This window comes from Cyprinus carpio, chromosome B16, assembly GCF_018340385.1.
Source record: "Cyprinus carpio isolate SPL01 chromosome B16, ASM1834038v1, whole genome shotgun sequence".
NCBI lineage: Eukaryota > Metazoa > Chordata > Actinopteri > Cypriniformes > Cyprinidae > Cyprinus > Cyprinus carpio.
The window spans coordinates 26360880-26374528 of record NC_056612.1 but is presented as its reverse complement, the minus strand read 5'-3'; the positions used below and the strand labels follow the sequence as shown (position 1 = coordinate 26374528).

Here is a 13649-nt window from a genome sequence, read left to right as displayed (position 1 = left end):
ATAAAAATAGTTAATGCTATTCACTGAGGAGTTTATTTATTTTATATATAATACCCTATATACAATATATATATTTATAATAAATGATGTATGTACTGAGCAGGATTCAGTAAACAAGCAAACAATAAGCTGTTAAGTAATTAATTAATTAATTAATTTAATTTATTTTAAAAATGTATAGCAAATGCATGGGTCACATTTATTTATTTATTTAAAAATGTATTTAAAAATATATTGAGCAGGATTTAGAAAACAGTTTATGTAATTGATGTTTTTATTATAATTTTTTAATAATAAATGCTGTAGGTACTGAGCAGTAAACAGTAAGCTGTTTATTTATTTAATAAATAGTAAAGTCTTTTTTATACTCTACAGGATTTAGGAAACTATACTCTGAACATAGCACGAGTCAAATGTTGCAGTGTTGGTGTGGGTCACACCACTGGTTAGTCACAGAGTTAACTCTCTCATCCTCTTTTGTGTATCTCAGATCACCGTTCCTCTGTCGCAGAAACTGTTTAGAGCTTCAGAAACACACACAACCTCCCACAACCTGCCAGTTGATCAGATAGCAGTGTAACTAATGAAAAGCGTCATGAAAGCAACAGAGAGATTAATGAAGTTTCCCATGCTGTACTTTGCATGTGGTTCACCATTGGCTCCTCTGGGCACAGCTGCTGTTAAATGCTATTCATGGTGACAAATAATGCTCTATCTCAGCAGTGACACCTCCGAGTCAAGGTTAAAAAACACATTTGCCAGCCCGGATGAGCGAGGCTCTGCAGCTATAGATACGGAATAAATGTATTTACTCGCAGCCGGCTGGAGGCGGGACGAGAGGCACGGGAGTGATTGGGAATTTGGGATTAATTGAAAACATCTGTGCAACAATGCAAAATACCTGCCGTCTCCTATAGCTGCAGGCGAGTGTAACACGCATCCCATAGAGGCAATGAGTTCTGTTGTTGCTCTCTTTTTTGTTAGTGTTTTGTTTGTCCTTTCTCTTGAACTCTGTAAGTGGATGAGAGCACGTTACGATCTGTTTTTGCTCTGCATACGTATTTGTTTTGTTGTTTGCAAGCAAAGCCTCTGATTTGTAGGCAGTACATGCGGGCGGCTTTCGAACGGTCAATTCCTCCTGACCTTCAGAAAGAATTACAGTGAACCAATCAAGGAAAGATCTGAGTGAGAGCCAAGAGGGGAATCAAGGTCAAGTGTACGTGTGTTTTTGTGTCTGTGATGACATATTCTCCTAAGATCTTAGTTTTCTTGGTTATTTATATACTGGCATTGACTTATATAGTTTGTATTTAAAGACTAAACGTAAAACCTTTTGCGTATTTAGAACATTGTTAGTGGTGTTTAAAGCCAGCATCACTATTATAAATTGCTAGTGCTTAAAGGGTTAGTGATCTGAAGTGTTTAGACTCTTGTTGCTCTAGCAAATGTTAACCAGCAAATGGGTCTATAAATCAGGGACCTGAGCCACATCTAGAGACTAGACTAGTAAGCCACTCCTGCAAACCACCCACAACACAATCGCAGCAGTGCAGAGCACTCCACCAACAATCTTGCAACCAGCTTGAATACTCCAGCAATGACCTAGAACATACAACACCTTAGCAACAAGCCAGAGCACATTTTCCTAATGTAAATTAGAAAATCATAAAGCACTAGTATACAACAATGCCAACGTCTCTGGAAAGAAGTTGGGATAAGTGATATTGTTTCAAAATGTATGTATGTCTTCTGCTTCTCAGGGCTAGGGACTCAGAACTTGGTCAGTCTGCTTTTTAGTGTTGTCATGATACTGTAATTTCTAACTTTGATACAATACCTTGAAAAATGCTGATATTCGATACCATTTTTGATACAATGGGGAAAAACATGATAATGGGGTATATTTTTACATTAATGGCATTGTCTTGAGGTGGTAAAACACTGGAGAAACACTGGCATAGTTCATACATACAGTTAGAAAAGTGTCACTGAAGTTTTACAGATGCATTTTTCATTGCTGTCATTGAGAATACTTATTTCTATGAATAAATACGTAATGGATGTGTTGTAGTTTGCATCATTTTTAAGGTTGCCAAACACCGTTAAGAATGGATTTGGATGTATTTTTGTGATCTGTCTTTTTTCACCTACTGCTGATGTATCCACAGATCCTGAGGAATTTTTATGGCGGTCACAGGCCAAAACCTTAGGCATTAGTCTCTAGATGGGTGAAGGGCAGAAACTGCATGTGGACCAATGAGAAGTCTTGTCCTTCTTGGGCTTAATACCAGATGTTTTCTTTTTGCCCTCAAAGAGGAGTCTGGCCATTGTCTTAGCATCTTTATCTGATGGCGTTGGACAGTTTGCTTATGTTGGTCCACCAAGATCCAATCAAAATGTAGCAAACCGTTGTCCACTGTTGTGGTCAAAGAGGGGCCCCGCCATAAACTGGGCCCTGGAATGTGCTGTTCACCACCCACAGCAGCCTAGCAACCATCTACTGTAGCAACAGCCTAATAACCAGCTTGAATAATCTTTTAAGAACCCAGAACTATCAAGCAACTATCTAGTGTGCATAATAAACACACAGTACACCCTAGCAACCAGCCAGAGAAGGCTACTGACTGGCTAGACCATAGGAAACAACAACAACACCCTAGCAACAGTGTGGAAACCACCTAGTACAACCTTAGCAACCATGCAGAACATGGTAGCACCAAATTAGCAATGCCATAGCGACCACAGAGAACACTCTAGCAGCCAGCCTGAATAGCCTAGCAACACCATAGTAACAACTTGGCAATCATCCAGAAGATAGAAGCAACCATAGACTCTAACACCATAGCGACTACTCAGAAGAACCTAACAACAGTATAGAAACCTGCCAGAATACTCTAGTTACCACTTAGAATAACCTAGCAACCATGCAGAACATGGTAACAACCACACAGCAACAACATAAACAGAACATTGGAGAAACCATCCGGAAAACTTTAGTAGCCACACCTTACAACCTAGCAACCATGCAGAACATGGTAGCAGCCATATAGCAAGAATATAACCAGAACAGCAGAAAACATCCAAGCAACCACCTACATTAACCTAGCAACTATTTGGAACATGGTAGCAACCATATATTAACAACAAACAAAACAGCAGAGAAACCAACCAAAATACCTTAGTAACCACATAGAACAGCATAGCAACCATGCAAAACATGGTAGCAACCATATAGTAACAACATAAACAGAACAGTAGAAAATACCCTAGCAGCCACCTAGAATAACCTAGCAACCATGGAGAATGTGGTGGCAACAACATAACAAACAGGACAGCAGAGAATACCCTAGCAACCACCTAGAGCATCCTATCAACCATATAGCAAAAACATAAACAGGACAGCAGAGAATACCCTAGCAACCACCTAGAGCATCCTATCAACCATATAGCAAAAACATAACAAACAGAACAACAGAGAACCCACCCAGAATACCCTAGCAACCACCTAGAGCAACCTAGCAACCAAATAGTAACAACATAAACAGAACAGCAGAGAAACCACCCACAATACCCTTGTAAACATTTAGAACAACCTAGCAACCATATAGCAACAACATAAACAGAACAGCAGAAAATACCCTAGCAACCAATCAAATCAACTAGCAACCATATAGCACCAACATAACAAACAACAACAGAGAAACCACCCAGAATACCCTAGCAACCATTTAGAACATGGTAGCGACCATATAGCAACAACATAAAAAGAACAGCAGAGAAACCCCCCAGAATACCCTAGCAACCACCTAAAGCAAATTGACACCCATGCAGAACTTGGTAGCAACACCAAAGCGACCAAACAGAACACCCTGGCAACCAGCCAAAACACCCTAGCAACTGTCAAGCAACACCACAGCCGAAAAAACCCTAGTAATGTCCTGCCCAACACTTTTGCACCATGACAGCGACTTCTTCTGCAGCAAATCAAACGCTCACATTTTCTTACTAGATGAATTATTAAAATAAAGTATTAATAAATCTCCAGGTTACTTTATGAGAGGACATCACTAGATAACTGTGTAGAGACATAGAGCGAGAGAGAGAGCAAGCATGATAGATGAAGTAGGGAGGTACTGGAAGAGCGAACGAGAGATAAGAGAGAGAGCGAGAGAGAGAGAGCTGTGCCTGAGGAACACTCAGACAGAACAAATGAGCAGCCGTGGCTCGACTCCCGCCAGAGACGCTGATATCGGCACATCGGAGAGAGCTGCTTCACCAGGAGTCAGATTACAGCGCTCTGACATACGGCTGAGGACGGAGGTGCGAGAGCGAGACTGAGAGTTTCTCTGAAGTGGGATCTCCGTTCAGACAACTAGCGAGGTGTTGTTGCAGTCCTCGTGGTCCCTGTTCCCACATGCACAGATGAGATCATGGATTCACTCTTGACGGCAGCGGTGCACGGGCACGCCACGGATCTGGACGTGTAATGACCATGGAGAGCATGTTTATGGGTAAGTTTGAAAGTGTGTGGTTTTGTTTTGTAGGCTCCCCGTCTGGGGTTCACAGCGGGGGTTTCTCACAGGGACATCAGAGGAGTGCGGCTCTCGTGCCTCACCAGACACCTGATTTGTTGCGGTGGAGTTTAGCAGAGCGTGAAATCGTGAGCTACAACAAAACTGAAGGGATTAGGAGATTTTAGGAAACGTGCGGCTCTGTCTCAGCGTGTCGTCTGGAAATGAAGCTTCCCGCTGAACGGATGATTCCTTTCCGAATGCGCGGAGGAACGGGAACAGAGCTCTCCACGGGAGATACAGCAGATCTGTTGCTCTGAGGTGAAGCCGATGCATTAGATGCAGGTTTAGGGGCTTGAAAACATGATAAAACGTTTTTAGAAATTACTGGGATTGTTAAATAACATAAACATGAACTTTTAAGATGTTAGATTTACATTTGTATGAATTAAAAAGGCAAAGTTTGTATTTTTTTTTACATGCTTTTTACCATTTGTAATCCCCTTTCAACTTTTTTGCTGTCCTTAAAAAATAATGCAATTATTATTTCTGTTTAAAATAGTTTTATATGAAGTCTAGCATGTCACTCTGCTGCTTTACATGTCACACCATCATGTCCACACCAGACGCAAGTGGCGTCCCATGATGCACTACCACTAAATTGCTCACAAAGCCATGTCCACTGGAAGTGACTGATGCTCCTTTTGATGGAAACCTTCCATTTTTCTATTTTTTTGTTTCTACTTTTGATATTCTTTATTGCACAGCCATTTTTTCAAAGGTTCTTTGTTTACAAATAGTTTTTACTATGCTTTTTTTTGTGTGTGTGTGTGTGTGTGTGTGTGTGTGCATTTAAATAACTTCTGAATGAAATCAAAGCTACCTTGATGTTTTTGGTCCCTGATGTGCAGCTTCGTAGTCAATGCAATGTGGTGCAACACCTACTGTGTCCAGTGTAGAGACGGGTTCTGTTCCAAAACCCAATGAGCTGTCTACATAGGCAGCTTGATATTTGGCCAAGTTCTACAGCAGCATTGCACGCTTGTGTTGAATGCCATCCCACAATGCATTGCAGTGAGCTTGGTTATCAAGATGGGGTATGAAGCAAATTAAAATAATTCATTTGAAACCTAAGTGTTGATAAAAATTGTAAAATGTACTATTTTATCCCATATTTATTATTAATTAGAGTAGTTTATTAGAGTATTGCATTGTTTGCTTAGTAACATGAACTGCCTTTTTTATTATTTTGTACTGTGCTCTGAGGTCCCCTTATAATGTTATCAAGATTTTTACATCAAAAAACATAATTTAGAAGTAATAAGCTATTTTCTGTCCTGTTTTTATCCCCCCTCAATAGAACGCTCTGTTTGAATAGGCGTGGCAGATTGTAGACTCGAAAGTAAATGCCCACTGCTATGATTGGTACACTTGTGTATGTTTAACAGTCCGTGTCCTTCACAGATGGACGCTGCTGTGATTTGGGTTAAAAACGCATAAATATTCAGTACATATCAAATGATCTGTAATAACGGACAAAGCAATAGTGACCGCGTAATAAAAACAGTTACTCACACTTGTGTTGCGACATTACTGTCGGATCCAATATAGTCGGCACAGCATTGTCTATTAGTGTCAGTCTTTCTGAAAATCCTGCGTCAAATTGTGCCTTGTTTGTAAGCAAATCCGTGGTAAAATGAAGTGAACAAAGGACTGAGCTCTTACTGATGTGGTCTGGATCTTCATTAAAATAAAGTTCTTCCTCTCTTTCCAAATGTAGGGATCAGAAGAAAGTCAATGCAAAGAACTGCACAACATCTTGTCTTCAGAGCTTCTTTATCATTTGGTTTCTGCACAGACCTGCGTTTGCCTCTCTCGTTATTTACACTATGTGCATGAATCAGTGGGCGGGGCTATTTGGCACTGCAAAGAGTATTGTTTTTTTATGATCTTCTGTGTAGTTTGTGTTTATTGTCATTTTTATGTTATGTGGTATTTGGTTCTGCAAGGTGTTTTCTGCCTTCAGTTTAAGCTGTTTTTAGACTAACGAGAAAGTTCTGAGTTCTGAAACTTGCAGGAGGATTTTTTTTTTTTTAGTACAATGACCTCAAAAGATCAAAATAATTTTCTCAGTTCATGATCCCTTTAACTTAGGAGCACTATTGGTGTGACACCCACAGTGCTGCCTATGTAGGGATCTCACTAAGTTTGGAACAGACCCACTGTGTAATGTTGACCTATAAGGAGCCATTCACACAGAATGTGTTTTTTCATTCCACTGCACTACATTCCCTTTGTTTTTCTGTGTAAACACGCTAGATGGACATCTTTGACTTTGATGGACATTTCTAAAAATGCAGTACTCAAGTTAAAAGAAATACAGCTTTTAAAAAATGCATCTTGAGCCCTTGCGTTGTTTTTCCCCGTTCCATTGCATTTTTTCAAAGCTAAAACAAAACAGTACAGACATTTAGCATTTTCATATGCTGCGAACCTTCAGGGCAAGAATCAGTATTCATCCAGTGCAGCTTGAGCAATCACACGGGTGCCAACTGGGATCAAATCTGTGTTGGTTCTGGTACAAAAAGGTCAATAAACTGTCTTAAATAGACTTCTTTTACAATTGGAAAACTCAGAAATGGGCTCTTGAACTCCTGTGGCTTTAGAGCAGTGTAGATCTTGTTGTGATGTGGGTGATGACAGCAGAGACTGCAGTGTGGTTAACCCAATATATTTATTTATTTGGTTTATAACCTCAGATCGCAAAGCACATGGCTGGTGGTTCCTGACCAGTGCTAGTCAGGAGTCGATTGTAATCAGGTCTGCATGCAGTTTATATATTTGCAGTTTTTTTTTTTTTTAATGAAATGTTTTATTATTTTCTGAATAATTGAGGCTTATGATTCTTCACATAGATGATGAATCATACTAAACCCAGTGCACATTATCACAACTGGCCCTTAGTGGAATGTGCAAAACAACTAAAGCTTTATGAACTCCATCTGTGGCATAATATATTGATTCATCCTTCAGTTTGTCAAAACAAACAAAAATTCAGTTTACAGCGAAGCATTTGTAATGGAAGTCTAAGATGTGAGGCATTCCAGAGGGATTCAAAGCAGAAACGTGTTGAAGCGCTGTGCATGTTTATTATTTGAGCTGTATAGTTGTCTCAGTCATCCTTTTAGCACTGGGACTACTTGTCTAGATGAACGTCTGCATATGCTTTATCAACATAATTCCTGTGGGTGTTTTTTTCTGTTAATACCTGAAGCAGTGTCCAGTCTGATGATATGATTCCTAATTTGAAAGAAGGATGTGCTGTAATGAAGTATCAGGTGGATTTTTTGTGTGTGTTATGTTAATCACTTTAATTTTTTTGTTTTGTTTTCCCAGATGATTTTAAAGGGACAAAACATGTAGCCTGAAAGTATGTTTGCATTGTAAACATTTGATTCACAAAATTTACCTTTAATGCTGTTTAAAACAAATTAAGTTTGTCATTTTTATTTTCATCTTCTTTTCTTTTTCTTTATATTTAATTTTTACTTTATTTTTATTTATTATGAAAATCTACAAACTGAAATTAAAAAAATAGAAACTAAGAAATATTGCATTAATAAATACAAATGTATTTATTTATCTATTTATCTTCTATAAAATAATTAATGGCTATTTTCTAACATTTAATTATTATTATTATTATTATTATTATTATATCTATTTTATTTAAAATTTTATAAAAAAAAGAATGCACAGCTATTTTTCAATGGCTGTTAATTTTTTTTTTTTTCAGCTGTATAATGGTGTAGTTATGACATCTACCAGCAGGGGCAAGCTGTGAATACCAACCAGCTGAACCTTGATTCCATAACATGAGAGGAAATATTGCATAGAGTTGTTAGACTAGTTTTGTTAAAACGTTCTGCTTTGTTAGCCTTGGTGCTTTGTTTTTGATCTTTGTGTATTTTATTGTTTATCCTATAGTGCAATGCCTCAGAGACTTCCTTTGTAAGTGCATTGCTGTAAATAATGCAAGATTTTTGCGTGTTTTCAAACTGAAGGACATGAAGATGTTGTATTGATCTAAACTGCTGTATATTATACACTCTTAGGATGTGTTTTGACTGGAAGTCCAGCAGGAGAGACTCTCTGAGTTATGCAGTGTGTGCTTTGAGTGCAGATGTGTGTGTTTTTTGTCAGGGATATAATGGGACATGTAGAAAAAGCAGACTGGATCAAGTCTAGGAGAATCCTAGTGATGAGCAAACAGAGCGGATGTGATTAATTATTTACGATATGGAGACGATGCTATCTCTGACACACACACCCACACACACACTTCTCTCTCTCCTTGGTTTCATTACTGCGATCGCTGCAGCAGTGGGAAGCGGTGTGTGTTTAGAAGTGTTTCACAGAGCCGGTGGGTGTTGATAGAGTCGGTGAGAACTGAAACAGGTGGGTGAGAGTAAAGTCAAAGTTCATGCTTGGATTCGTGTTTTTAAAACAATGCAGTCTTTTTTTTTTTTTTGACCAGTTTTGATCATGTTGGGTTTTCTGTGCATCCTATTTAGTTTATAATCTCACACTATATATTACACTTGTGCAATAGTGGCTTTTCATTGCTGTTTGATATGTAAACAGCTATTTTTACATTAGGCAAGTTTCCATCCAGTGTTTTTATGCACATTTTGGGATATTGCATAAACAAGTGCTGTAGGGAAGCACTGAATAACATTTTGCAAAAACACATAAAAAATGTAGACTTTCACTTGAAGAGAAAACCTTTTTTATTTTCTAAGACATTATGTGCATAAATTACGATGTAAACACATGTACCAAGTAAATCCCTAGATGCACATCAAAAATGTCATGTGACTGAATAATAAGCTCAGATGATTGTTTCTGAAATGCTGTTGAAAAGCACTAGTAGGAAATTGAGAGGTAAGAATCGCATAAGGAAATCATAAACACCTAAATCATTTATATCAGATAAATGACTTAACTTTATAATAATCTAAGTTGCACATCTGATTGTGTTTGTTTTTGCATTTTGATTTTCTGTTCTGATTAAATTGACCTGGAGCCTGACTAGCAGAGATCTATTTGAGACAGAAGTTAAGAAACTCTTAAGATAAGTTGTAAGAATGTTGAAACACACTCAAGTTCTCAAGTTCACTCAAGAACTTTTTTCCTTAAGAATAAAATTATTATATAGTAGTTCTTGTTGAAGACTAATTGATCGACTCAAAAAACATTGCAAAGTTTTTTTTTGTTGTTCTTGTCTGCAGATTATCTTAATAATAATCAAAATAAGCAGGCACACTATTTTCATCAAGATCTTTTAGAGGTTATTTGCAATTCAAATTAAAAGGAATTCAGGAATTCAAAAGTTTTGAACATTCTTAACCCTCTGCTCCCTGTGTGCCTGACAAGATGACAAAAAAAATTTCAGTGAAATTTATCTACTGTATTTTACATAGATTAATAACGTTTTTTATTTAAAGTTTTGTATTTTTAGAGGATTTTATGGTATTACTAAATTATATTTATGAAATAGTTATGATCCATTTAGTACCTGTTAACCACTTTTTGAGCATTGACTTGAAAATGAAATTTCCTATAAACTGTCATAAATCTTGAAAGCTTTGACACACAGACTTCAGTTTGGTCTCTTTTTAAAGAAGACACATGTCAGATTGTTGCTGAAGGGAAGTTTTACTCTGAAACTGTGAGTAAGCCATAAAAGCCATAAATCTTACAAGTTGTGTTTCAAATTTTAGGTTGATATCGCAAAAAAAAAAAAAAAAGCTTTCTAAAAGATTTTGTTTGGGCGCAGTACCAAATGGTTTCACTAGATAAAATTTGATCCCCATTCATTTCCAATGCGGTCATTTTTGACATTCGAACAGTACAAATGTGACATTTTTTCAGGGCCATTTAACCTTTTTGAACCATGTCCATGTATTTTGTGTGTGTGTGTGTGTGTGTGTGTGTGTGTGTGTGTGTGTGTGTGTGTGTGTGTGTGTGTGTGTGTGTGTGTGTGTGTGTATTCACATAGCAAGTGTCAAAACTTTTACCAGGTTTCGTACCATTACAATGAAGAAACAATAAAAAAAAAAAAAAACTGGGGTTAAGAATAAAACTATGCAGTTTTTCTAACTTAAATGTTTTTGGGAATACTAGATATTCTTCAGAATGTTTTGTGAATCCAGCCTCTGTATTATAAGATTATTTTATTTATAACATTTGTTCATCATGATTTCTGTTCTGTGGTAAGTGAGGAGATTCACATGCAGACAGATAATGAGAGAAATTCAATGAGGCAGCCAGGGGCGAGGAGAGAAATATGGCATCGGGAGGAATATGCGATGCATAAGTGGAGATGGCAGACCATGCTAACCGTTGAACCCTTGACCCCTTTCTGTAAAAGTGTGAGAGCTCGTTTCAGCGCTAAGAGCGAGGTGGTCTCCATAGACGAGAAGGTGCTGAAAATACAGCTCACCGAAAGCAGTGCAGTGACTGACTGCAGGGCAGAGAAGATTGGACATTTTCCACATTACTGTTCTTTGAAACAGAAAACAGAACCTTAAAAGACTTACTCTCGCTGCGGGCACGGTGTCAAAAAAACCTCGTAACAATCAAAATGTTCTCATCAGCTTAATAAGTCGTGTTCCCTTAAACCCGAGTGACACGCTGCCAACACTGATGTTTTGCCTGTTTGCCTTTTTCCAGAAAGAGGCTTTTGAATGTTGTTGCATCGTGTGCACACCAAAATCAAACCTCGTAAAGATTTTCAAAGCCCTGAGGAGATAAAACCCAGATGCTTGGGTCTAAAGACGCCCTCCTGGTTAGTGGCGAGTTCCTGCTGTCACTCAGGCTGCGGTTTTACTTGCATATTTAATTCTGTTTTCTTGTTCAGTGTCTGGCTCCGTGACAGCATTCCTTTAGCCTGATGTCATTTGACATGTCAGAGTCGAGTCGCTGACATGGAGGCCTGAGGTTGACATGCTTTGTCAAGGGAGATCGAAGACGTGCTTGCACTTGCACAAAGGCATGTGGCACAACCATTAGGGCTGTAGCAAGGGCGTGTTTTTTTTTTATTATTCTCTTGTTTTATTATTTCTCTCCTCCCCGCAAGCCAAAGGACTAGAGGAGTTAGTAACGTTTTGTTTTGTAATCCATGACAGGCTGGTGCTGACATTTCAAACCTCAAATGAAAGCACAAACACAGATTTTTTGAGATATGAAAGCATGTGATGTCGAAGAGATCGCATTTGTGACTTTTAGATCTCAGCTGTTTCTCTAATAAAATCAAATGGAGACTTTCTCTAAAGTCTCCCACTGTTTTCCCAGAAAAAAGACCTTAATAATCTCAATTCAGAGGAGATGAGGCTGATATGCATAAGTGATAGAATTTTTTTTTTTTTTTTTTGTCTCCTGTACAATAATGAGATGAAATGGAGACTCTGGAGAGTTTCAGAAGAGATCTTAGAAAATTGTAAAATATGCAATCAGAACAAAATGTTTTATGGTTTTCCATTTTAGTCAACACCTAAAATTAGAAACAGTCATAAAGGAGGTCTCGTTATTATCTCGGTTGTTTCTTCTCAACAATAATGGGATCAAATAGAGAATAAAATCTCCCATAAACACACACACAAAAAAATGCAGTATTTCTTTATTGCATAATACACATTTCTTAATATTATGCCTAAAATGTGTTCAAATGTTTTAATATCACTTTTAATAAGGATTATATAGTCTCAGTGTACTATCAGTCTTTAAATGCAAAGCTACCTGAAGTATACTTGCAATAGTTCCACTTTAGAACAATCAAATATACTTTGGTTTATCTTTAGTTGGATTTCCACACAATTAAACTGCATTAAACACAAAATTAGTTGTTCCATTTTAGAAGACTTTAAGTATACCACTTTAGTAAACCAAAAGTACAATATATATTCCCCTAGTGTAGAGAAAGTTTAACAGTTTCTCCTGAGAAAAAAAGATCTTGACCAAAAAGTTGTTTTCATAGATAATGAGGTCAAATGGAGACATTAGACAAAATTATGGAAGCCAGTTTCCAATACTGAATAAATAAAAAAGGTAATTGTGACTTTTTATCTCACAATTCTGACTTTTTTCTTGCAACTGCAAGTTTTCATCTCGCAGTTCTGACTTTTTTTCTCAAGTTTTTTTATTTTTAATAAAGTCAGAATTGCAAGAAATAAAGTGAGAGTTGTGAGAAATAGAGTCAGAATTGATATAAACTTGGAATTCTGATTCTGAGCTTAAATCTCCCATTTCTGACTTTTTTTCTTGCAGTTGTGAGTTTATTTCACACTATTCTGAGAAAAAAAAGTCAGAATTGTGAGGTGAAAAGTCACAATGACCTTTTTTATTCTTCATTCATTGGTTTCCATAGAAAACCTTCCAATTTCTCCTGAAAAAAGGACCTTAGTCATCTAATTTCTAGAGTTTCAGAGAATATCAGACCAATTGCAAGCTATGCAATCGAAGGAATAAGAGAATGACCTTATGTGATATAAAAATCAGAAAGGAAATCTGATTATCTTCTGTACAGTAATGAGATCAAATGGAGACTATGAGTCCATTTCTCCTTAGAGTCAGACCATAGCGGAAGTTGGAGATTTTAGATAGCACCTATGCATTAGAAAAAATCACAAAGGAGATCTAATATCTCAGTAGTTTCTTCTAGACAATAATAAGATCAAGTACAGACTTTCTCAAAATGTTCCCACTTTCTCCTGAGAAACATACCCTAATAATCTAATTTCTAGAGTTTCAGAGGAGATCTTAGAAAATTTCAAGCTTTGCAATCAGAAGTAGAGGTTATTTTAAAATAACCCTATGTGATAGAAACATTTAAAGGAGATCTTATTAATATCTCAGACAACAATGAACAAATGTAGACTTTACCTTAGTTCTTCTGAGACAAGTGTCTTCTTTTGAGTTTCACAACTGATCCCAAAATGTCCCAAGCATTGCTCACATTTGTCAAGATAAAGTTTGCAAGAGATTTCAATATGAACTCAGACATTTTTCATTCAATTCCCATTTAACCAAATTATTTGAGCTGCTCTTCACATGAATTTATTTTAGCAATTGACTCAT

General features: G+C 37.2%; 1 protein-coding gene across 6 annotated transcripts in view; it reads left to right on the top strand.

Annotated features, from left to right (window-relative positions):
- znf385d (zinc finger protein 385D) overlaps window positions 1-13649 on the top strand; it is a 188610-nt gene that overhangs the window by 123680 nt on the left and 51281 nt on the right. Inside the window, exon 1 of one of the 6 annotated variants that reach the window (XM_042741745.1) lies at window positions 4140-4511. The exons of the other annotated variants lie outside the window; for them this stretch is intronic. Within the exon in view, the coding sequence (XP_042597679.1) occupies window positions 4487-4511 (25 nt within the window). The 5' untranslated portion in view covers window positions 4140-4486. Of the gene's footprint in view, window positions 1-4139; window positions 4512-13649 lie in introns of those variants that run through there. 6 annotated transcript variants of the gene reach the window in all.